Genomic DNA, 25,302 nt, shown 5'->3' on the forward strand with positions numbered 1-25,302 from the left:
TCATGCGTTTTGAGTATTATTACCTTTGGTTTTAATTTGTTTGGTTATAAATTTGTATAATTCAGTTGTGAATAATGGCTGTGTTTAACAACTGGCTTGAGAAATTCCTGAAAACTTAGCAATTGAATCTTGTGTGCCGGTACAAGGTGGCTCCAACACACCATTTGGGTCACTGGGACCCAAGATTGGTACCTAAAGAGCTAATGGCAATAAGGAGTTCCTGCGATTAGGGAGGGAAACGGACTCCAGAGCCCATCTCGCTGCTTTTGTCCCCCGTCTAGCCCTGAGGGGAAAAAAGGCGGGTGATTGAAGAGGGTTTGACTTGCACGTCTATGCGTGTGTGTGGCACAGATGGGTCCCAACAAGAAGCCGAGAGTGCAGGAAACAAACTTAAGTCGGTGATTATATTAGGGACCAGGCACATCCCCTTGTGCTTTAGTTGAAAATAATCTTTAGTTTGAAAGCTTGTTTTACTCCTACGCATTCTTTTAAAAATTCCAAACTCATGGGCTGTGATTTGAAGAAAACCTCCCTGCTTCCTGCCTAACAGAAGGGAGAGATCAAAGGCGTCAGTGGGCATTGGAAAAGGAAACAAGGCAGCAGCAGCCACTGACCTTTACCTCCCAGCTTTTCTCCCGCCCCTGGGCTGCAGGGTGTAAAGGACCAGAGCTGCTTCCTCCTGGGCTTTTCCAGAAACCGTCCTGCCGCTGGAGCGGGAGCTGGGTGTGCGCTGGGCCTGGGCAGGCACGGCTGCGTGGCTGCTCTCTGTGGCTGCCTCTTTCCCTTGGGCAGAAACCAAGACTGGAACCCCACGCCTGATCCAAACCCTCTGGCGGGCCAGTGTTCCTAGCCTGGGGATGTTAGCAGAGCTGTACTTTACAAGGTGAGTCCCCACGATGTCTGGTAGGAACCCCTCAGTCTGGAGTTGGGGGCAGTGAAGGGCACCTGGACCATGGACGTGGGTCCAGTCGGTCCCGACGCTGAGATGAGCGCGTCAGGACAACATGATGCCCTTGTGGCACCCCACTTTGTAGTGTGGCATGTTTGGGGCAAGTGTCTTGAGTAATAATTGTAAATGAAATTTCATCCTCCACGCACTTAAGTTACAGTTTCAAAGAGTTTTGTCTTAATTTCTGAACGACACTCAGTCATCAGCTCATTGCTTTATGTTTTAGTCCCGTATTTCGCGGCCCCACTGCATTGGTCTAGGGCCCTAAACACTTAACTACCCTTCCAGACAGCTGGCAGGCATCTCCCTGATCAAGGATGGTTACCTTCTTTTCTTGGGGAAAAACATAGGACTCAGGGGCAGTGAAGTGTGGTAGTGATCCTTGAGCTCTGTCTCTTCGTTTCACAGATGAGGAAACGGGCCCAGTCAGGGTGAATGCCTGGTTCAAGGGGACGTGGCTGTTTAGCGGCTGGGCCTGGACAAGAATCACCGCATATTCCAGTTCACAATCTAATACCCTGTCCGTCCTGTCCTAGAGCTTTTCAAATTTGTCACTAAGGGTTTTCTTATTTATTAGTTAAAAAGAGAAGAGATTCCTAGCAGGATCAGGGGTTAGAATGCCACTTCCATGCTTTTTGGCCAACTTCAAGTATGTAATTTTAGCAGATTTATTTCACAGCCCGTTCCACTCAGAGCAGGCGTGGAGGCAGGAGAAAGTGCTTCAGAAAAGCCTTCAAAAGCAAAGCCTCTCAGTGGGAGAGAGGCTTCGGGATGTGTTGGAACCATCTGGTTTCCCTGTTTTTAGATGAGGAAACATGGACCCAAACTGACTAGGTGACTTAATTGGGTCATGCAGTGAAGAGGTGGCCTTGAGCCCAGGTCCTCTGACCCAAATGCCACCAAATGCCAGTTACACAGTGACTGAGGCTCAGGCTTTGTGACTTGACAGTTGAGTTTTCTCATCTGTAAAGTGGGTACCATCGCAGAACCTCCTTCACAAGACGGTTTTGAGGAAAGATCGAGACAGTGCATTTAAATCATCTGCACACTACTGGGTAAACAGTGTTAAGTGTTAGTGTTCTTATTAGGCTCTCAGTGGTTAGCAACCAGGTTTTGTAGGGGGATGGGCAACTCTAAACCATTTCAGGCTGTTTGGAAATGCCTGTGTTTGGACCTCCTGTGGCCCTGCAGAATCAGAAGTTCATTGCCCGGGTGGAGGGAGGCAGGTGTGTGTGTTTTGATTCTGATGCCCCGTCAGATGAGAGCCTTCGCTCTACGCAGTGCTCAGTATTCTAGCTGACAGCTCCTCAGGCCTCTCCCCAGACCCTCTGCAACAGAATGTGCCGTTTAAAAAAGATCCTCAAGCAATTCAGATGCACAGTTAAAGTTTTAGAAACACTGTTACGGTTCAAAAAACATGGTAATAAAACACGTTCAGGAAAGAATTTTGCCCTGGTCTGTTAGCAACCGCAGAGTAAGCAACCATGTTGCAATAACTGCTATGTCTGCTCTGCTTGTTTAAAGGAGTGCTGGGGACATAAGCAAGAGATAAGGGAGGCCAGCCTGGGAGCTGGGAACTCAGAACAGGGCTGGTCGGGGAGCCCGCAGCAAGACTGGAGTCAGAACAGGATTCAATAGAGGGCTGGGAGTTGGGTCTGGCCAGGCACCCATCTGTCACAGCTTTCTGCAGTCTTCTGGCCCTTGGGGCTCCCTCACCTGCCCGTCCAGGTACTCTGAGGTTCCTGAGCTCCCCTCCTGTACCAGGCACGTCCAGGCCCTGGCTGCCTCTATTCGATCAGGACCTCTGAACTGCCACTTGCCAGCTGGCGCCTCCTCCTTCTCCAGGCTGTTCTCTGGGCTTCAGATTTCTCACTGCCTCTCTCCTGCACTGACCTTGCAGCTTTTCCTTCCCTTCAGACGGGCGATTGCCAGTTGAGAAAGAAATGCTTGAAGGGCCAGGGACAGGAATTGGAAAGCAGGAGAAGAAGGTAGAGTGCTCCTGTGGCCCCTCTGCAGATAAAGACGAGTGGATGAGGAGGCTGGGCGGCCACGCAAGTGGTCCTTTGATCATGCAGTTAAGGCTCCAGGGAGGGAAATGGCTGGTGTCCTGCAGATTCTGGTGCAAACGCTGTTGTTAGATCCTCTTGGTTTGGCTGCTAACTGGTGCCATCTTGGGGATGGATCTCCAGAGCTAAGAGGAAGAGGCAAAGGGAAAAGTGCCAGAGTCAGGAGGCAGATGTGGTCCCTCGATACAGGGGGTGAGATGGGGCTGTGGGAATATAAGCGGGCCAGGTCTGCGGGGCCTTGTAAGTTCCTGCTAGTTCTTTAAACCCCAGTTTCCCTATCAACCAGATTACAGCCTCACTGTTGAGGATTTTGTTAATCCTTTTTCTGGTAGAATGCCTGCCATATAATAGGTGCTAATCAGGAATCTTACTTCCTTCTTCATTCCCACGCCCCAGGCTGGGCCCCATTCCCCCATCCATTTCTGAGAGCCACGTTGCTGACCACAATTACTTTTCCCCTCACTTCCTCAGCCTTTGCCGCCGAGCACTGGCCTTGGTGGGAAATGGGAGAACTGGAGGGCTGTGGAGTGAGAACTGAGCACATGTGGCCCTACAACCTTGGTCAGAACAGGAGGCCAGAGAAAGCAAATCCTCTGGTGCATTTGTGCCGGCCCGAAGCCTCTCGCCTTTCCACCATGTCAGCTGCTTCAAATTAGGCTGAAAGCCAGCGACGGTGTTCGGCCCACCTGGGGGAGGCCGCAGCGCAGTCCTGTGCGGTCCGCCCGGGAGCCAGGGAGCCTGGTGCCTGTCCAGCTCCCCTCCTCTCTCACGCTGGGCCCGTCCCCTGCCTTAGCCTCGCTCCTCTGTCTACAGAAGGGTGACTGTAATAGAAGCCACCCCACTGGTTCTTCTCAGGGTTCTTGTCCGCATTCAGCGAGAGCTGCCGCACACGTGGGCTAACAGTGTTTGGCGTGTGCGCACACTCAGACTTTGCTGCTCTGATTAACAGCCCATAGTAATAGCTGCCACTGACGTGCTTACTAGGTGGTAGGCCCTGTCCTGAGCGTATCATAAATATTAACGTATTTTGTCCTTACAACTCTATGATGTAGGTGCCACTATTACCCCCATTTCAGATGAGGAAACTGAGAGAGGTTCGATAATTGTCCAAGGCAACGGGGTGAGCTGGGATTCAAACTCAGTCAGTTGGTTTCAGAGGCTATGTTTTTAATCACTGTGCTGTAGCAATTATTAGTAATCGTTTTGTGCTTGGGGCCCCGTGCACGTGGGAGATGCAATGAGGGACGTGAGAGAGGCGATCACATCTTCTCACAGTTCCAGCTGCTGTTGAAGGGCCCGTGCCCATCCCTGAGCTGCTCTGATGGTCCAGGCAGCCTGTGCTCAGGGGTGAGACTGACCTCGGTCAGAAAGCAGACAGCTCCAATCCCACGACGGCCCTGCGGGCCTCCCTCACGGCTTGTGCCATCTTCCCATGCAGCACTACGGTCCACCTCTAGCAAGTGGCCTAGCATCCTCCAGGCCTAGCCCCTGTTCACAGAGCAGGCTCTCTGCCCACTGGCTTCTTGGCACAGAAGCAAGCTGCCGAGGAGGGAGGAGGAAGCTGTGGGACTATAACATTTTCCCGAGAAACACGTGGCTGTTTCTTGCCAGGCAGGAAATGTTTGATAGCCCAGAAATGTGTTGACCCCCATGTGACAGCCACCTGAGCCATGTCTGAGCCTTCCTTGTTCCTTGTCTCTTTCCCAGGCACCCAGGCTTTTGGAAGATGCTCACAGTGGCGGTGTGCATGGCCCTTCTGGGCTGCCTGCAGGCCCAGGAGCCCCAGGGACATGTCTCCATAATCCTGCTGGGAGCAACTGGGGACCTGGCCAAAAAGTACTTATGGCAGGGGCTGTTCCAGCTGTACCTGGATGAGGCGGGGAAGGGCCACAGCTTTAGCTTCCATGGGGCTGCTCTGACGACCACCAAGCAGGGCCAAGAGCTCCTGGCCAAGGTCTTGGAGTCCCTCTCCTGCCCCAAGGATGTGGCACCTGGTCGCTGTGCTGAGCTCAAGGACCAGTTCCAGCGGCTGAGCCAGTACCGTCAGCTGAAGACCAGCGAGGACTATCTGGCTCTGAGCGAGGACATCGAGGCACTGGTCCAGAAGGAGGGCCTCCGCGAGGCCGGCCGCGTGTTCTACTTCTCGGTGCCGCCCTTCGCGTACGCGGACATTGCCCGCAGCATCAACAGCAGCTGCCGTCCAGGCCCAGGCGCCTGGCTGCGGGTTGTCCTGGAGAAACCGTTTGGCCATGACCACCTCTCAGCCCAGCAGCTGGCCACAGAGCTTGGGAGCTTTTTCCAGGAGGAGGAGATGTACCGGGTGGACCACTACCTGGGCAAGCAGGTGAGCTTCAGCTTGGAGCCTCACTCCAGGGTCGAGTGAGCTGGGTACAGGTGGACCCGGTGGATAGGCCCACACCACTCGTTGTGGAATCAGGCCTGAGGGCATGTGAAATATGAACTCCCTCGGTCGTTTTGAAGGTGGGCAGGAGGTGAGCGGTGAGCAGCAAGGGCAGGGCCCTGTGGCCCTGTCCTTGTGTCCAGCCGCTTGTTCTTCTGTGTGTCTGTCCTCTCTGTTTCCCAGCCAGGGGCTGGCTCTGACCTGTCCGCGGTGCCCGGTGTCCTCTCCGGAGGTAGCCTCCGACACCGGTGCCTGGACCTGGCTCCCAGCTGGGTCTGCTGTGGGGGTTAGAATTCACCACCTGATCCACACCCATCTGCCTTCGTTTCCATTGTCGTCTTCTCCTTGAGTTCTGTTTTGAACCAGAAGGCTGGTAATAAGATCTTAAAACTGAATAGGGACCCAAGGTCTGTACTTGTCATCCTGGCCCTGTGGCAGGGCGTGGGCCGACCTGGGGGATGCCTGTCAGCCGGCCAGTGCTCTGTGCCCTCGGGGCCCCTTTAGGACCTCTCTCCCCAGAAATGCCAGCAGAGAGTGCACCTGTGTGCTTTGGTGCTGACCGGCTGGCGAGCCCAGGGCCCTGGGCTGGCACCTCGTGGCTGCCTGGGCATCACTCTCCATCCAGCCCTGCTTGGAGCTGCTGTGTTCCCAGGGGTGGTCCTCGGACCCGTCCTGTCCTGGTGAGGGTTTCACTTGTTTATGGGAAAATGAGAAAAAACAAAACGCAGTGTTTTCAGTGTGAAGCTTTTCTTGCACCATTTTTGGTATTAACAATATGTTTCATTTATTAAAAGTCGATGGTAATAGAAGATAGATAATCTTAAATATTTTCTTTCTCGGCAAAATAAAAAGCTGATGACCCTGTGAGGTTCCTTAAAAACAAAATAAAAAGCTAGTGACACTGTGAGTCCCTTAAAAGTAAAATAAGGAGCTGGTGACCTTGTGGGGTCCCTTAAAAGTGTTGAGTCCTGGCTGGGCTTCCCCCCGGCCGTCCAGGAGCTGGTGCCTCCGAGCGTCTTCTCTGAGCAGGGAACAGCAGGGTTTGGGGCCCTTCCTTGGAGTCAGGACTCCTGCGTCCGAGAAGAGCCTGCAGCACAACCAGTGTCCTTCCCTGCCAGGCCGTGGCCCAGATCCTGCCTTTCCGAGACCAGAACCGCAAGGCTTTGGATGGCCTCTGGAACCGGCACCATGTGGAGCGGGTGGAGATCGTCATGAAAGAGACTGTGGACGCAGAAGGTGTGTGAATGGCCAGCTCCACCTCCTGGACCTCCCCCTGCCCTGTGTCTGCTGAGGTGGTAGGGGGCGGGGGGGCCCACCCGGTGCCCCTGCCAGTGCTGCTCGCAGGAACGGAGGGCTGACTTTGCTGGTGTGTCATCTCCCCCCAGGGCCTGCTCCGTGCCCAGCTCTGGGCCGCGCTAAATCCCAGGGTGCCTGCAGGGCATGGGTGCCGCCTGAATGGCATGGCTGCCATGGGGGAGCGTGCGGTCTAGTTACGTCAGCTTGGCTCAGACGCTGAAACAACGGGGCAGCAGTCAGCGCTAGCAGTTACCTTGAGTTTGACGTGAGTGTGGTGGAGACCGGCAGGCTGCACGGGGCTGTCATAAGTGCACCCTCTGCCGGGAAAGCTTCTCGTCACCTCCTCACCTTCTGATCCCCCTGTTCTTAGTCCCCCGCTCAGCTGTCACTTCCTTGGGGAGCCTCTGCGGGGCGTCCGGACAAGGTGCTGACACTCAGTGCCCCCCGGGCCCTCCTCACTGCCCTCAGGCTTTCCCTCGTTCCCTCCCTGTGACGGCAGGACACAGGCCATCTCTGCTCTGGCTCGTGGCGCGCACCTCGGCAGTGCTCTGTAAAGACCGGTGAACGCGCAGTGTGGACGTGGGAGTCAGGAGTCCTGAGTGTTGGGCCTGTCACTGCCTTCACCAGGTGACCTCAGCACGTCACTTCCCACATCTGTGAGATGGGCAAGTTGTGTAGGTGACAACAGCCAAGGCCCCCTGAGCTCTGGCATCCTGTGATCTCATCAGGTCTTTGGAGCATCCACTGTATACGTTCAAAGCATCAAAGCATCAGTTCTAACACAAAATAATAAACACTAATTCTTTCTGTATCATGAACCCTCCCCCCGATCCCCCCGTAGCCGAATGAGGTGCTATTATTAGCCTCCTCTGACAGATGAGGTTTGGTGACGTGCCCAAGGTCACACGGCAGGAAGTGCTGGGACCAGGTCTTGGGGCAGGCGGTTTGGCTCCAGCACCAGGCTCTGGACCCGACATGCAGCTTGTCCCTGTGACTGTTTCTGCAGCGGGGGCAGGAGGGCCCGAGTGTGTGTGGGGGGTGGGGCGAGGGGCAGTGGGACCCTTCTGTCCTGGCTGGGGGACCAGAAGCTCTGCCTTTCTCGTGGCCTTCTCTTTTCTTTCTCTTCCCCTTGGTTACTCTCTCCAGCTTTCTCTCCCTTCCTCTTGGGATGCGAATTCAGTGCTAGAAGCTCTGTGGTGACACAGAGAGGTGTGAGACCCCGCCTCTGTCCCCTGATACACCACGGATTCATTGGGGAGAAAATGCAGGGGACAAGCACCAAAGTGAATGCTTCCGGCAGACGGTGCCATGGGCGGCGGGGCAGGGGAGGGGCCGTGATGCGCGGGCACCCAGGCATCGGAGGGCACTGCTGTCCTTGAGAGGAACTGGCTCCAGCCTGGAACCCCGTCCTCTCCCCACTGCAGTGAGCCTTCGGGGGTCTCGGGACGCTCCCCAGCCCTCCACACGTCCCCTGCTGCCCTCAGCAAGGGCTCAGGCCGCAGGTGGCCTCCTGGTGCCTGCGTGTGTCTGGTGTCCTGGCGGGAGTGAGTGCTGGGCCTCACGCTCGCGTCACTTGCAGAGATGAGCTTCCGACCTGGCGCTGAGAGCGTGGGGTGGAATGGACGCTGCCGCTGCTGCCACGCCTGCTGTGGGAGCCAGCACCCCGCTCTGCCTGGACCTGGCCAGTCACCGGCAGGGCCAGGACACAGGGACCCCTGCCCCCTGCCCCGTTGCTGGCAGCCCTTTCCTGTGCCCACCCTGGGGTGGGGAAGAGCCATGATGTCTGGAGGTCCCAGTTGGTACCACTGCCTCTTACTTCTTCCAACCCTCCCCACCCCATTTCCTTCTCGGTATCTGATGTCACTTGTGGGTCTCTTTGCAGGATCCCTAAGTGCAGCAGGGTACTTTTAGATTTTGGAGAGAGGAAAACAGAAGGGAGTCAGAAAGATAGGCAGGGGCTGGGGCAGGTCTGGTTGTCACGGCAACCCTGGGGCAGGGGGCGTCTCGGGTTTGAACAGCTGAAGACCTAGCAGAGGGCACCATGGCTGCCTTCAGGGAGCAAAGCACAGGCCCAGCTGTGTGCAGAGTGGGGGTTCTGAGGGGAGGGTGTCGCTCCTGCCAGGCCCGGAGCATAGTGCGGCTTTGCTCAGGTGTTCTCTGTGTCTTCAGCCCGAAGGGAGAGAGAGACGCAGGGCAGGGCAGGGCAGAGCAGGTAGTCAGGGCCCACTAGCCCCGAGGGGCTTGCAACCACTAAGCGTGTGGTCAGAGGCGGCTGGTTCAGACCACTGTCCCTGTCAGAGGTGGCCAGCAGGACTGTGGCTGTCCTGGGGTTGGGTCTCCCTGGCTGGCCTGTTCACCTGCCACTTGCACATTCAGGCGCAGAACAGTGTATAACGGGGTGACTTCCTGCTACTGTGCTCATCCCTGCAGCCACGGGGGCCTTGGGCACGCATCCTTTGGCAACAGAGCGGGTTCTATGTGTCTCTGGCCTGGGGTCCTGAAGGACAAGCATTCTTTGCTTTCCAGAGTAGGGGCCTGGTGCAGCTCTGCTGGCCCAAGCACTGATCCTTGCTGTCCCCCTGGGTCCTGCTTTGGAGTGCCGCCCTCAGGAGGGACTTCTGTAGACTGTAGTTCACGCTGGAGAAAGAGGACAGGAGCTGTGGAGGACCCTGCAGCCACCCCACCATGGCCAGCCAGCCCTGTGCCAGCCGCCTTCTCCCGGGGTTGGGCATGGGAAGCAGGCCGGAAGAAAGAGTGCCGTCCTGCTGGGGTCACAGGGCCTGCTGCGGTGGGACTGAGCCTGCCCAGGAGGGTTCCGAGGCAGGATTCAGAGCCCAGCATCCTGACCTGTATGTCGAAGGGCAAAGTGTGACCTGCCCTCTCCCTCCCCCCAGCCCCTACTCCAGGCGTTTGGTCCTGTTCGCTTCCGGTCCTCCTGCTGCAGTGCTGCAGCCCCTGGCTGATTCCTTTGCTGGGAGGCACTAGAGTGACTCAGTCCCTGATGGCAGCCTAGACTGCCACCTTGAGTGCTGGAACGGGAGGGGGCTGCAAGCCAGGCATGGGAAACAGAGCGTTCCTGGTCCAAGATGCAGCAGGCCCTGGGAAAGGGACTTGTGAGCTGCAAGGTCGTTTGGATGTCCCCCACCCCCACTCACTCGCATCCACATGGGTGGAGGCCGGCTTCCCCAGCTCCCTCCCTCCACGGCTGCGTGAATGGTTTTTTCTCCTTTTCTGCCGCAGCCTCTGGCCCAGAGGAGTTTGCTGCAGAGTCAAGGCTGCTGCATAGACGAGAGAGAGAGAGAGAGAGAGAGAGAGAGAGAGAGAGAGAGAGAGAGAGAGAGAGAGAGAGGGGAAAGGAAGAAACAGTCCTTCCACCAGCCCCCCAGTACCCCACTCCCTCTCAGTCTCATCTGGGGTGCCCTTGCAGGGAGTCCTTATCCAGTGAGCCCCTGAGAGTCACAGAAACCTGGGTACTCAGCCTGGGGTTTCCTGAAACGGCACCATGGGCCACACAAGGAGTGACCTTGGCTGGGCCACTTAGTTTCTGTGTGGAGGTGACCCCTGCTGCCCCTTATCATGGCCACTGGGAAAGGCTCTACAGAAAGGAGGGATGTGTCACTCAGCGACTAAGGCTCCGCTCGGGAGGGTCCCCGTTGGGACTGAGGGGAAAGGAGTGTGATGCACCTTCCCTCCTGAGGGTTGGGGAACAGTTCAGTGCCTGTCACCAAGGGCCTGCGGCAGCAGGGCCCTCCCAGTACACACCAGCTGTCCTGCCTGCCTTCCCGCTGTGCCAGGAGGGGCTGAGAGCTCCCCCAGCAGGGCAGCCCGCCTTCCCAGCCCGCAGGGCTGTCGCCAGCACGCCGGCCGGCCAGCCGAGCAGCTCTCCTTGTTTTATTTTTAGTGCTCCTGGAAGGTATTGGTACAGATCACAGCTGGCTTTTAGTTTTGTTTTGTTTCAAGTCCCTATTTTTACGGAGAAAACTCAGGTCTCCCTCACTGTGGAAGGGGTTTGTGGTCCCAGTTCTGAAGGCTGCCATCTTCAGCACCGTCTCTAGTACATAATGACGATAACCCCCGTACCTCTCTCGGGGTTGTCTTGAGGATTAAATCCGATCATGTACATGGAAATATTTTACAAACGGAAATGCTGGTGTCCTTCCAAGTTGGCAAGGACAGGAAGTGGTGTGGTCTCAGTCTCTGGGCTCCACGTGACATATGTGACTTGTGCTGGTCTACTGCTAAAGACCTGTTGGTCTCTTATACTCTTTTGTCCATTTTTCACTGAACATTCTCTTTCTCTATATATGTATTTAAATGTTCATGTATTGACAGTCCGCATAGCATAGACCTTTTAGTAGCTCTATAGTTCTGTTCAATTCTGTTTGTACCACAGAATGTGAATTGTTCTATTATTAGGCATTTTGGTTGTTTCCAGTTTTTGCTATTTTAAGGAGTACTTTGTGAGCTTTACAAAAATTAAGATGTAATTCACATACCATAGAGTGTACCCTTTTAAAGTATACAACTCAGTAATTTTCAATATATTCACAAAGTTGTGCAACCACTATCTAATTGTAGAATATTTATGAGTATTACATTTTTTTCCTTTAAGTATACTTCTGAAGTGGAATTACCAGGCCAAAGGGTAAAGACTGCTTTATAGCTGTTACTGCATCTTATCAGACTTCTCTTGCTTTCCATGGGAAAGAAGGCAAAAACCCCCGCGAGGCTTTGAGGGGCAGCACGGCCGAGGGACAGAGCAGTGGGTCTCCCCTGAGTGTGATCTTGGATGAGCTCTGGATTTGAACAGGATGGAAGCCATGTATATGGGGGCTTTTCTTCCCATTGTCCACCCTGGCTGTGCTTTTTCCCATCCTCGTTCATACACCGATGCCTTTTTACTCTCAACTTGCAACTGAGAAAAGGTTGCTAGGCGGTCAATATAGATCATTTTCAGAGAAAAGTCGGTCCGTGATAATTGGCGGTAACTAGAAAATAAACAGCCTGTTGGGTCTCGTCAGGAGGGCCAGCCCCCCAGCTTCCTAGCTCTGTGCTCGGTGCTTAGCTGCATGCCCCCCAAGGTGTGCCAAGCTGTGGTTCTGGTCACTGCACTTGAACTGTAAAAGACAGAGCTAGCCAGGAAGGGATCAAAGGCCACCAGTCTGGGAGCTGTGCTAACCTCAGCATACCCCTTGAAGCTTGAAATTAAGGAATAAAGGAAGCTCTCTTTTACACAGCGGGTAGTAAACCTGTGAAATGCGTTCTCTCCACGGATTGAGAGAGGATAAAAATAGGAAAAGGGCCACTTAGGGATTAGCTAAACCAATGAATAGTAAGCAGATAACAAGGCTTTTCAGAACTCTGCTGTGTTCTCTCCATCAAAACTTCATCTGTCCTCAAAGCTCTGACTATTCTCTTTCTTCTCTTACCTCTCCTGTGATTCATTGATTCTGAGACGCATTTTTTTCATATTTGAGCATCTCTGAAGTTGGGTTTCCCATTGATGGGGTGACATAATAGAATGGGCAGCACATTTATTTCTTGGTGGTAATAATAGCGATTCTTTCACCATTGCTGGCATTTTTGACTTGATGCAATCCAGAATACCTCCAGCATTCATCACCTTTCCAAGCCCCCTCTTATCCTTCCAGCTACCTTTTAGATCCTTTCCCTGGATGTCACATCACCGCTTCAGACTCAGCAGCTTTAGAACTAAAACCATCATTGCATTTTTCTCATGAAATACCAACCACCTTTTCTAACTTCTTTATCTCTAAATGGTGACTGCTCTCTGAGTTGTCAGGGTGGTAGCCCCTGTAATAATAAAAAGAGCCAATATTTATCAGTGCGTCCTGTATGCCAGGCACTGTCCCAAGCCCCATGTATGTGTCAACTCCTTAATCCACACAGCAGCCGTACAGGGAGGCATTCTGACAATTCCTCTTTTATATGGAGGATAGTCGCTTGCCCAGGGTCACAAGGCTGAGGGATGACAGAGCAGGTTCCCAGGCAGCCTGGTTCCGGAGACCACACTCCAGGTCACGACTCTGGGCTGCCTTTCACCCGTCCAGCCCATCACCACGCAGTTTTTACTCATCCACCCAATGCGTTTCACTGTTGCTTTGTGTGATCTGGCCCCTGTTACTGCCTTTGGTTACAGCAAATGCTGCCTGGTTGGTCTCATTACCACCAGCCCCCTCTCTGACAATCCATCTTACGGATCGCACACAGCCTACTCTTCCCACAGCACCTGTCGTGTTTCCACTTCCCTGCTCTAACACTTTTTTAAAAAAACAGTTTGAGACATAATTCCCATATCACACAATTCACCCGTTTAGAGTGTACAATTCAGTGAGTTTTAGTACAGTCACAGAGTTGTGCAGCCATCACAACAATCAATTTAGGACATTTGCCTCCCCACAGAAGGAGCCCTGTGCCCCTCAGCTGCCATCCTCTAATTCCGCCATCCCCCCCCCACCTCCTCCCCCACACCCCTGCAACCACTAATCTGCTTTCTGCCTCTATGGATTTGCCTCTTCTGGACATTTCATATAAGTGGAGTCATCCGATTTTGTATTGGCTGATTTCACTTAGCATGTTTCCAAGTTCCATCCATGTTGTAGCAGGTGTCAGTACTTCATTTGTTTTTGTTGCCAAATAATATTCTCCTCTATGGAGAGACCACGTTTTGTTTACAGTCATCTGTTGAGGCACAGTTGGTTTGTTACTATTTTTTGGCTGTCGTGCGTAATGTTGCTAGGAGCATCCAGTACACGGTTTTGTGTGGACATATGTTTTCATTTCTCTCGGGTGTACGCAGGAGTGGAACTGCTGGGTCATGTGGTGACGCCGTGTAACTGGTTGAGGTCAAGGACTTCCAATAGCAACTCAGACTCCTCAGTCTCGTGTCCAAGGCCCTGCCTGTCTGTCCTCGATGTCTGCTCTTCAGAATCACAAACGGGTCGCTTCAGCCAGGCCAGGCATTGCCATCGGGACTGTGTGTTGTGGCCCCTGCCCTCTGGCTCACTCTATTCACCCCAACTAGGATGTAGCCACGGGGCCGTCAGCTCACACATACATTTCTTTGAGACACACCATTTTTACAGATCTGAATTATTTGTGCACATTTAAAAATCATGAGATTACATGTAATGATTCCAAATTTTATGTTCTCCCCCAAAACTGGAAGATTGAGTCACCCTGGGCCCATACTTCTGTGAGGCACCACCGGACTGCAGCTGAGGTGTTTAACTGCCCTTTAGGCATTGGGGCCCCTGACCTCTGACCTAGTCCCATCCTTCCAGAGCCCAGCTCAGCTTCTTTGATCGTTGTCCTCCATTTCTGAAAGCCTCTGGTACTCATGCCACTCAGTGCCACACCGAGTATAATATTGTGCCATGTGGTTATTTAAATAGGAGTGGTAGGAAGTGAAAGGGAAGGTATTTTGGTGATAGACATTGCAGCCTCTGGAGCCAACTGCCTGAGTTCAAACCATAACCAGCTGTGTGACCTTGGGCAAGTTACCTAACTTCTCTGAACCTGAGTTGCCTTATATTGTAAAATGGGGTTAACAGGAGGACCTCCTTATATACTGCTATTGTGAGGATACATCCATCGTTATCGTTATCTTTGTCTTGATGTCTTCTCAACAATATTGTAAGCATTTTGAAAACCAGAACCCTTTGGGGCTAGGGGAGGTTGGCCATTGTTTTCTCAATGGGGGGCACTTTGAGCATTCAGGCTGGATCCTTGGGCTGGACTGTGCACTCTCAGGTTTGTGCTCTGGCCAGGGATGCTAAACTCTGGCTGAGAACAAGAGTCAGGCTTCTACCCCCGAGGATGACGGTGCCTTCCTGCGAGCAGGCTCCTGGCGTTATTTCTTTGCCCACAACACTCGTGCTACCGTCAGGTTGTTGCGTCGGCCTCAGCCCAGTCCCGCTTGCTGTCTGGCTGGCCTACGAGAGTCCTGGGAGCCTGGACAGGGCAGGCGGCCCGGGACTGGCGCTGAGGACCCACGGTGGCCGCTGTAAAGGAGTATGCTGGGCCAAACAGGCTGAACGAGAGCCACTTCTGGTTTGTCTGAATTAAATATTGGCTAGTAAAGAAGAGTGCTTACAAAGTGTATGTAAGGTATACAGCACTATGATGTAATAAATAGCACGGACCCCCCCAAATTCGATCCCACGTCCTCTCCTTCACTAGTGGATAGATTATTCCCTTGCTTCTCTGTTGTTTCCATGTATGTCTGATCCCGTAACAATACATTGTGGAATTTTGAAGGGGAGTCACACTGTGTGCAGTCATACTGTGTGTGTCCCTTTACCCACATTCAAGATAATATTTTCAGATATAGCCTCTGATAACTGACTCAACTGTTACTAATATGTAAAACCCATCTACTGAATTTCTAATTTCCAATGATATTTTTCATTTGTTGAAGTTCTGTTTTTTTTCTGGCCGTTTTATATCATATTTTCAAAATTTTTATTTTATCAAAGGAATCCTGCTTCTCTCGACATGTTTTTGCTATGGATCCATGATCATGTGTGTATATTCATTTTCTGTGCTGTCTGGTGTTGTGTGGTTTGACTGTGGCACTCCACCAGGTGACAGGAATGCAGCAGAGATGCAGTCCCTGCTCTGATGGTGTTTCAGGAGTAGCGGGGAAGGGACACGAGGCACTGACTGGGGGCCTGGCGGAGGGCAGCGCCCAGAGGGGAGGCCAGAGGTCAGTAAAATCCCCTGGAAGCTGAGACCTGCAGGATGAGTGGAGCTGCTGGGCGCGAGAACCCATCCGTGTCACAGATAATACACACGGAGCCGTTGGCTAGTGACTGCTCCTGCTGTCACGATGTCGGGCCCTGAGTGGGCCTGGGTGTTGGCAAGTCAGCGCAATATGAGCCATGTCATGTGAGGTCTTGTTGTTTGAACCCTAAGCGTTAAGACAGTGGGGCGCTACGTATTCGAGTCACTGATAGTCCGAGCTCACGCTGAGCTCTGGAGGCGGGAGCAGAGCGCAGTGTGTGGGTAACCAGCTCCTGACTCTGCCCTCCTGGCCCTGAGACTCTGTCGCGCAGGGGAGGAATAATCGTGGTGGCTGCCGTGCAGCGTCTGTGAGTGTGACAGGAGACAGGAGGGGCACGTGCAATGTCTCAGCACCGTGCCCGGCCGCAGTGAGCCTCGGGTGTCACGCCGGGCTCTGTGCTCAGTGTTCTTTCTGTTACTCTGTTTTACATCTGTCCACCTGTCAACTGGGTGTCTCCTGAATGTCCTAAGCTCAGACACACCTAAAACAGACCTCCTGGTTTCCCTGCCATCAAACTGTTCCTTCCCGTCTCCCCATCTCTGCAAATGCCACCTCCGCCTGTCCTTTGCCTAGGGCCTGATTCTAGGAGTTAGTTACCTTTGGTTCTTCCTTTTGCTCATCCGCCAGTGAGTCCAGTCAGTTCTGGCTGCACAATGAACCGTCTACTCCCTCCAGCTCCCTTACTGCCAGCATAGCCCCTCCTTGGTCTTCTCGCTTCTGCAGCCCTTCTGCCACAGCCAACCAGGGATCTAAGCTGAATATGCATCAGATCTTGTCCCTTCCTGCTTGAAACCCTCCCGTGGCTTCTCCTGAACATAGAACCAAGTCCAGCGCCTTTACCTGGGGCTGCAGGTCCTGCCGTCCTGTCTGCTCCCCCAGCTCACCTTCTTCTAGTCCCTTAGCAGCCAAGCTTTGTCCCGCTGCAGGGCTTTTGCTTCCGAGATGCTCCCTCCCTGGCTTTTTGTAGGGCTGACTCTTCAGGTCTCAGAGGGGCAGTCCTATTACGTTCCATCACAAGTTGTGTCTATAATTTCTTTATTGACTTACTATTTTCTCCCTCTCACCTTCCCTCTCGGTAAGCCGAGGGCAAGAACCTGTCGGCGTCCTTGGTGCCTGCACGTTGCCTGGCACATGTGTGCAGTAGGTAGTGGGTGGCAGCTGTCAGCCCCATTTAATGGCAGGATGCAGCAACAGGGACTCATAAGTCACACACTAGTGAGCCGCCGTCAGAGCCCAGGGCTCAGGCCCTCACCACGAGGCTGCCGCCTCCTGCAGCACCGAACCTGCTGGCCGAGGCCCAGGGAGGGGCAGACGCCTGGAAGTGCAGCTGGGCCTTTGCTGGAACTAGAGCCTTCCCCCACACAACTCCCGGAGCAGCCCACGGTGTTGGACACCCTCTCCTAAGCGGTTCTCATTGAGGGGAGGTGGCTCAGAGAGGCCTTCCTTCCTTCGGTCGTCGAGGCTGGCTCTGCATAAGTCACTGTTGTCAGCTCTCTGGACGGGGCAGTGACGATGCAGGAACAGAGGTGCGGGCTGGGGGTGTCGGCACCTCGGGGAAGCCGGACGTATTGCCCATGCTTTACGGCCTCTCCCCCGTCTCCTCTTCCCGCTCAGGTCGCACCAGCTTCTATGAGGAGTACGGCGTCATTCGCGACGTCCTCCAGAACCACCTGACGGAGATCCTGACCCTGGTAGCCATGGAACTGCCCTACAACGTCAGCAGCTCGGAGGCTGTCTTGCAGCACAAGCTGCAGGCCTTCCAGGCGCTGCGGGGCCTCCGGACGGGCAGTGCCGTCGTGGGCCAGTACCAGGCGTACAGCGAGCAGGTGCGCAGAGAGCTGCACAAGCCGCCCAGCTTCCACAGCCTGACGCCGACCTTTGCAGGTGGGCTCTGGGGCCGGCACGGGCTGCGGGCTGCCCCCCACCCCCGGCCGGAAGCAGCTGTCCACGCCCAGATGCCCTTTGGTCTGGGTTACAAGGGACTTGACGTGGGATTTTCACAAGGGGCACTCGGTGGCAAGTGAGACTGTCATTCCCCTGCCTGTCTGGTCTTCCGCCAGCTTAGAGCAGCAGGTCACCTGCAGGCTCCCTCTGGACGAAGGACAGCCCTGCGGTGGTCTCATTTTGGTCCACGTCCACACACCCTTCCAGGGCTCGCCAAGCTGGGCTCACACCTGGCTCCCTCCCTCGTGGAGCTTCCGTCCAGCTCCCCTGCAGTGCGGCTGCACACCTGCCCTGCCACAGCCCGAGGCACCCCCAGCAGGGGCCCCCCAGAGCCATCCTCTGGACAGTTGCACAGTCTCGGAGCTTCCGGGAGAGGGCTGGCTCCCTCAGACTGCGGATAATAACCCCACAAGAACAGCAGCTATTGATGGGGTACCTGCGATGTGCACTTTATATACAGCATCTTGTTTAGTACACACACACACACACACACACACACACACACACACACCCGCGAGGCAGGGATGGTTATTGTCCCCATTTAAAGGGGAAGGAATGTGCCCGAGACCAGCAGAGACAGTACGTGGGGAAATCAGGCTTGGAGTTCCAGTGAGGAGTGCACTCAGCCTCTGGCTCTGACCACCCCCACCCCCGCCCCCGCCCCCGCAGGCCTCCGTACCTGCACACCACCGCCCTGCTGGCCTTGCTTCAGGTGTGTCCTGAATGTCCCCCCACCCCCAGCAGTCAGGCTCTCCCAGCCTCACTCCCTCCAGGAAACTTCTCTAAGAGGCTCTAGGTTGGAGACCCAGTTCTCCGTCCTCAGGAGAGTGTGACTCCAAGAGAGGTGGGTGTCTGAGGTGGCCCCGACGCCGCCTTTCCAGCACTGCTGGGAGAGAAGGTGACGGAAGGGGTGAAAGGTGAGGGTGAGGGTAGCAAGTTCAGGGCTGTTCGGAGGCAGTGGGAGGCCCAGAGCAGGGGCTTGGAGAGGAGAAGGGCTGGCTGGCAGGAGGTGGAAGTGGAGGGTGAGTGGGCCGCAAAGTCCCTGGTTATCTGTGCTGGAGCGTCACCTGCGCTGTCCCCCTGTCACCTCAGGCATCCTCGTTCACATGGACAACCTTCGCTGGGAGGGAGTTCCTTTCATCCTGATGTCCGGCAAAGCCTTGGATGAGCGAGTGGGCTACGTCCGGATCTTGTTCAAGAACCGGGCATATTGTGCCCAGAGCGAGAAGCACTGGGTCGTGGACCAGAGCCAGTGCCTGCCTCAGCAGGTGGTGTTCTACATCGGCCATGGCGAGCTGGGCAGCCCTGCCGTGCTGGTCAGCCGGAACCTGTTCAGGCCCTCCCTGCCCTCCCAGAGCTGGAAGGAGCTGGAGGGCCGGCCCGGGCTCCGCCTTTTCGGCCGCCCTTTGTCTGATTACTATGCCTACTGCCCCGTGAGGGAGCAGGACGCCTACTCCATCCTCATTTCTCACATCTTCCACGGCCGAAAGGACTCCTTCATCACCACAGAGAACTTGCTGGCCTCCTGGGTCTTCTGGACCCCCTTGCTGGACAGCCTAGCCCACGAGGTCCCACGCCTCTACCCGGGAGGAGCTGAGAATGGGCACCTGTTGGACTTCGAGTTCAGTGGCAGCCAGTTAGCCTTTACCCAGCGGCAGCCGGTGCAGCTGGTGCCAGGGCCAGGCTCTTCTCCGATGCCCAGTGACTTCCAGGTTCTTACGGCCGTGTACCGAGAGAGCCCACTGGTGTCAGCCTGGCCCGAGGAGCTGATCGCTAAGCTGGCCAGTGACATCGAGGCCACAGCTGTGCGGGCAGTACGGCGCTTCGGCCAGTTCCACTGGCGCTCTCGGGCGGCTCGAGCCCCGTCGTCCTGTTCCAGCAGCTGGCCACGGGGCACTATGGCTTCCCCTGGGCCCACACACACCTGTGGCTGGTGGATGAACGCTGCGTCCCGCTCTGGGACCCCGAGTCAAACTTCCAGGGCCTGCAGACTCACCTGCTGCGCACGTGAGGTCCCCTACTACAACGTCCACCCCATGCCCGTGCACCTGCACCAGCGGCTCTGCGCTGAGGAGGACCAGGGTGCCCGGGCCTACGCCGACGAGATCTCGGCCCTCGTGACCAACGGCAGCTTCGACCTGGTGCTGCTGGTGCATGGGCAACGACGGTGCCACACAGCCCTCCCTCTTCCCAGAGTCGCCCACAAGGACTGGAGAGGCGAGCAGCTGGTGGTGCTGACCGAGAGCCCCCTCCCGCCGCACCTTTAGCATGAGCCTCAGCCTGCCGCTCATCAACCGGGCCAGGAAGGTGGCTGTCCTGGTCATGGGCAGGCTGAAGCGTGACATCACCATGCTGGTGAGCCGCGTGGGCCACGAGCCGAAGAAGTGGCCCATTTCGGGCGTCCTGCCTGCTTCTGGCCAGCTGGTTTGGTACATGGACTACGAGGCCTTTCTGGGATGATGCAGCCTGTGCCGTCTGCTCACCCCCGTGCTGTCTTTCACCTGTCCTGTCCCCTCCCCTCTTAGTCCTGCCACCTGCCCTGGCGCCCTGACTCTCTGGAATCCGAAGCGTCGGGCGGCCCCCTGAGACGCCCCATCCCAAGCCCTTTGACAGTCCCCATCTAATTGTGGTGGGCAGACACAGAAACAAGAAAGAAACGGAGTCTCTGCTCATGAGAAGCTTCAAATCCAAGTCAGGAGAGAAATACCCATCTGAAGAAAAGAACTGCAATGATGCCACATTAACTTCATCCAGTGCAAAGTAGGATGGCGTGGAAGCTCCCAGCTTCGAAGAAGGAGTGCAGTGGGCCGAGTTAATCAGGGAGGTGTCCTGGCGGAGGTGATCCTGAACTGGTTCCTGTGGAGAAGAGCAGGGATGTAGAGGGAAGAGAGCGCCGGCACCCCTCCGAGCAGGTGCAGGCCCGTTGCAGAGCCAGGTACACAGAACTGCCCGAGCGCTCAGGCAGGTGGAGCCCTACTCCGTTTCCCCTTCTTCCCGAGCCTCTTACACCCAGTGTGGCCATCTCCACGTGCTCTGTCTCTGTTTTGTTCTCAGTCCCGACTGTGGAGGAGGTCTTCCCATCTCCTCTGTTTTTGGCGTCCATCAGACTCTTCATTTACAGACAGACGAAGGATGACAGTAACTCAGAAACAAATACTAGGATGTTACAACGGCTCCAGAAATCTTGTGACTGTTTGGAGTGGCTTCCTCAGCAGATGAACTTCTCTGAATGGGGGGTGCTGGTTACCCCAGCTCCTCAGGGAGGGCCCTGTCCCCACCCTTCCATGTGTTTCTCTGGCCAACACCCTCCGAGAAACATGCTGGGCACCAATGATCAGGCCATTCCAGGGATCCCTCATGTAAGAGGGACCTTTCCATCTCAGGGGACTTCCCGGTGGCTGTTTCCACTCTCAGTATCCCCTCTGGTTTTGCCGGGAAAGATCCAGTCACCTCTTTCTCTGCTGGCACAACTCATTTGGGGGGAGACACGTGAGGCCGAGTGACCTAGACCATCCAGACGCTCTGACCTGACCAGACGGGCAGCCAGGCCTCCTCTGTGGGGTGGCCGCAGCTCCCAGACAGCAGTGGCTGTGCGCGACCTTCTCAGGGATTTGGCCAAGTCACACTGCCCTGGGGGGGCGGCGGGGGGGCAGGCTGCACCCGCCCTTCTCACACTACCTCTCAGCAGCACCCAGCCTTCCGACCTCCTGCCTGCTGGTCCCTCCTGCCACCTCTCACTTCACCACTAATGAATGCATTGCTGAAGCCTTGGGTCACAAATCATAGCTTCTCCTTGAGAACAGGGTGGGCGCTCTGCTCCTGACACCCGTGGGCCCAGCAATCCCTGTTTTTTCTGAAGTCCCTAAGGGCGGGGCAGGGCTCCGAAATGCTTCCCGCACTCAAAATTCTCAGGACACATTTAGTTTTATTTCAACTTCCCACACGGGCCTGCCCCCAAGCTATGACTCTGAAGGAATAAGAGGGATTTTTCTGCGTGACTGCACCCGCCTCTCATAGGCACACTTTGTGTCGAGCAGATAAGTTTTATCAGGCAGGTAATCAAGTGTTGATGTCGCACAGAAGGCTTTCCTTGGTGAGGCGCATCACGAAATCTATTTGTCTGCTGTTGATTGTTTCCACTTCCTTCAAGGCTACGGATTTAAGGGAACTCTTGCTTTCATTTTAGATGCGTGTATTGAAATGGGTGCCCGAGCTACGAGCTACGGGCTCTCCGTGTGAAAGGCACTGGTTAAAATTCGCCTTCCCCTGGCCTCCAGTGACTGGGTCCAGATAGGACACCTCTCTTTGTACGGAGAGAGTTGACCTCGGCAGATCAGAATCCCCGCACCAGGTCCGGGTGTCCCCTCCCTTTCTGAGGTCAGCATTTTAACTTTTTTGCGCTAGAGATGCTGGTGGGCTGGCGCTCGTGAGTGGACACAGGTGGTTGCAATTCGGGTGCCACCGCTGGCCACGTGGGGGCGCTCTCGCACCATACCTGCCGTCCTGCGGTCGGACTGCTGAGGAATTCCCCGCGCTGTATTTGCATTTTCGGATCGCGCCTCCCTGGGCCCTTGGCCCGAGCACTCCCCCAGCTGTTCTTTGGGAAACTCTTCCTCTGTGGTTGCAACACCAGAGAGAAAGGGACCTCAACATGCCTGAGTCCATTCCAGGATAAAGGGTAAACTGGCTCCTGATGTCACCATTTCTGATAATAGTGAGTCACTGTGGGCCTGAGCCTAGGATGTCCTGTTCTTAGAGGAGTGCCCTGCCTCTAAAAGCACCCCTTATCCGTGGAGAGTGTGCGCATGGGGGTAGGGGTCAGGGCAAAAAAATGCCAAAGGTTTCCTTTCCAGAATCAAGTGCTGTCTTAACATCACGCCAGAAAAGTCCGCCGGGAGACATTGTCAGCATTCCTGCTTCTACCCACTCCCTCTTCCCGTTTCCCTCCTTGCCCTGGGCCAGGAAGGAGAAAGTCTCAGAACCCTGCCACCTAGGCTGGTGGTTTCCAAACTTTCTGGATCATGATCCACAGCAAGAAACACACTTTATATCATGAGTCGTGCAGAAATCTATCTCAAGCACAAGTTTCATAAAGGCATTTCTGCCCTGAGAGCATTGGGTACTCTCTAGTTTCTATTTTCATTTAAGAAAATGCTGTTTGTAATCCGCTAAATTGAGTTGACGCACAGTTTGAAAAACACTGCTGTAATCCAGTTTTACCCTGTTCCATAAGCCGGGGACCCCTCCTAGATTTGGGAGGGAACACGTGTTCTCAGCTCCCCCAGCTGCTCACTGTTGACCAAGTTGGGACCGGAACCCCGGCTTTCCAGTCCCGCAGCCTCAGGCCTCGCGCTCATCTGGGCGCAGAGGGAAGCTGCCCAGGCCGGGCGTGGGGACTGCTTCAGCCCCTGGTGTGGGATGCTCAGCCTCCTTCATAACAAGGAGGGAGAGCACTGAGTGGTAAAGAAGCTCGAAGCCTTGCGGGAGCAGGAGCGATTTGACGTATGGGTTGGTAAGTACCAGGCTAGATTCTAAGTATTTTACGCAACTTGTCTAACATTTGAACAACCCTGTGAGGCAGGTGGATGATTTTGAAACTGAAGTTGTCTAATGACAACAGGCCAGCTGTTCCAAGCCAGGCGTAAAACCTGGGTCTACAGGATTCTAGTTATGTGCTGCCAGCCACCCTGCAGTACCACCTCCTTCCCAGGGATCCCTGGATGCTCAGAGCAGCCGTCATTACTCCAAGTCCTGTAAAAAAGGCAGAAAGACCCCTCCTTTGGGAGCCCTCGTCAAATTAGCATCTTTAGAGCATTATTGCTGTTTGTTCTCAGGAAAGAATTGAGGGACTTTCCAGGCTGTTGTAAGCTGCATTCTGATTTTGAGCTGGGAGCAAAGTGTCTTGCTAACCGCAAGTTAAAATAGTCTCGTCTTGTTGATCTTCCCAGCTCCCTGCTTCTCTGCAGACAATGCTTTATTCCCACCCTCCGGCCTCCAGTTTAGCAGCATAACCAAAGCTTTCTGCCAGTGGACTGATATTTCAGAAGACTCCCCTGACGGCTGTCATTCCAGAGTGCACAGGCTTGGTCTCCCTGGCCTGGGAGCTCCCTCCTGCTTTGCCTCGCCCCCTCCTTTCCCCATTTGTGCAGAGAGCTGGGGACAGTGTGACAGAAAGGAAGGGAGAAGCATCCGTAAGACCTTAAGAGGCAGTTTCCTACAATTTTGTTTCCATAAATTTTTTTTCAACAAAAATGTATGCAGCTTCACATAAGCAGCCCTACCTGGCGACACTTTTTAAGTAGACAGGGCCCTGCAGACCTTAGTCTACTAGTGGAGAAGCTGCCTGGCCGTGGGTGAGTGTCAGAGAATGAGCAAGTCACAGCATAAGCCAGTAGTGACAGGGTGAGGTGGCGGTGGTGGCCAGCCAGCGCGATCAGCCCCTGCCTGCCTTGCACAGGACAAAGTGCAGACAGGACAAGGGCACTGAGAAGGCTGCTGCCTCCCACGTCACCAGGCTGCATGGCCCACGAGGGCCACCTCCCTGACCGTCCACTTGCTGGAGTGAAGGCTGTGTGGGCTGCCGTGAAGTCCCTCCCATGACTCCCCTACGATGGCTGCTGGGCACCACAAACCACTAGGCCTTTGAGGTGCTTCCTGCTTTGTTCAGGTGACATTTCCATGAGAAAGAGGGTACCCCCCCCGCACCCCCCCACACCTCACTAGGTTCTCATTTGGCAGCTGCTGAGAACCCACAGGGCACCAGGAAGGGTGGTTCCTGCCGTGAGAGCGCCCCTGCTGGCACTGCCCTGCTCTCCAGGCTCCGAGCATCTCATGTCACTGGAGGCGCCTGCTTGGAAGTGGGGGCTCCTTCCTCTAAGAGCCCCACCTGCTCGCCTCCTGCCCGTGGACTGGTCCATGCCCTCCGCCGCCCATCTTCCCTGCTTGCTTGGAGGGTTTGAGCTGGGCGCCAGCATGCTCTTTGTTTTCCTTGCTGCACCTACATAGCTCCATATGAAATGAAAACCCTACCTCTTGCCCTTTCTACTCTAGAGCAGAGCGCTGCCGCCCGGGTAGCTCAGCCTCCCTACACAGCGTGTCTTCACCGAGGGAGCCAGCGCCAACCCCAGGCAGCACGTGTTCTTGGATGAAGTGCAGCTGTCTTCGGGGACATCCAGGGACCCTTCTCCAGAGGCGTGCCCAGGCCTCCAGGCAACAGCTCGAGCTGGGGCGTGAGTGAGACACAGGCTTCCTCAGCTCACGGCTAAGCAAGGTGCCCACACACGGATGCTGTCGGCAGCACAAGATGAAACAGCAAGAGATTTGGGGCATTTCTGAAATGACAGCGAGAGGAGTCATGATCCCTTAATGAAACTTCCTCTCCAGCCAACTCCAGTCAGGAGTTAGCAGAGCAGGTCCCCAGGGATGTGCGTGTGTGTGTGAGAGACAGAGAGGAGAGACACCGACCCACGGATGGGAAGGGCGAGGTCCAGATTAGCTGCTTCTGCCTACTGGTTCCCAAGGATGGCTTTTGTTTAAAAACACTTGCCTTGCTCTTGGGTGTTTTATAGGAAGTCTCAGCATCTTCCCTGTCCCTCTGCCGTGGGGAGGGGTGAACACGTTTTCGTTTGCGGAAAGCTTTATGGAGTAGCTTTGAAAGTGGAAGTGTAAACAGAACCACATAAATTTGTCACTTTGGGTCCTTAGCTGTACCTACGGAGGTCTCGATGGGTCCGTTGTAACATGTTATGAGATACATAAGAGGAAAAAGACCTAGCTGGTGGCCATGTGACCTGCACCGTCCCTCCTCCCACTTGTGCATTTGGAAGAACAGGTGAGGGCA

General features: G+C 54.9%; 1 protein-coding gene across 1 annotated transcript; it reads left to right on the forward strand.

Annotated features, from left to right (window-relative positions):
• The first annotated feature begins 645 nt into the window (after positions 1 to 645).
• Positions 646 to 25,302, forward strand: H6PD (hexose-6-phosphate dehydrogenase/glucose 1-dehydrogenase). The gene is given in 8 exon segments (XM_033113829.1): positions 646 to 883; positions 4,723 to 5,359; positions 6,535 to 6,652; positions 17,133 to 17,402; positions 18,555 to 19,298; positions 19,301 to 19,469; positions 19,471 to 19,726; positions 19,728 to 25,302. Coding segments are annotated over 8 exon segments (2,415 nt in total). The 5' UTR covers positions 646 to 857; the 3' UTR covers positions 19,923 to 25,302.

The sequence above is a fragment of the Rhinolophus ferrumequinum genome, chromosome 9, assembly GCF_004115265.2.
Source record: "Rhinolophus ferrumequinum isolate MPI-CBG mRhiFer1 chromosome 9, mRhiFer1_v1.p, whole genome shotgun sequence".
NCBI lineage: Eukaryota > Metazoa > Chordata > Mammalia > Chiroptera > Rhinolophidae > Rhinolophus > Rhinolophus ferrumequinum.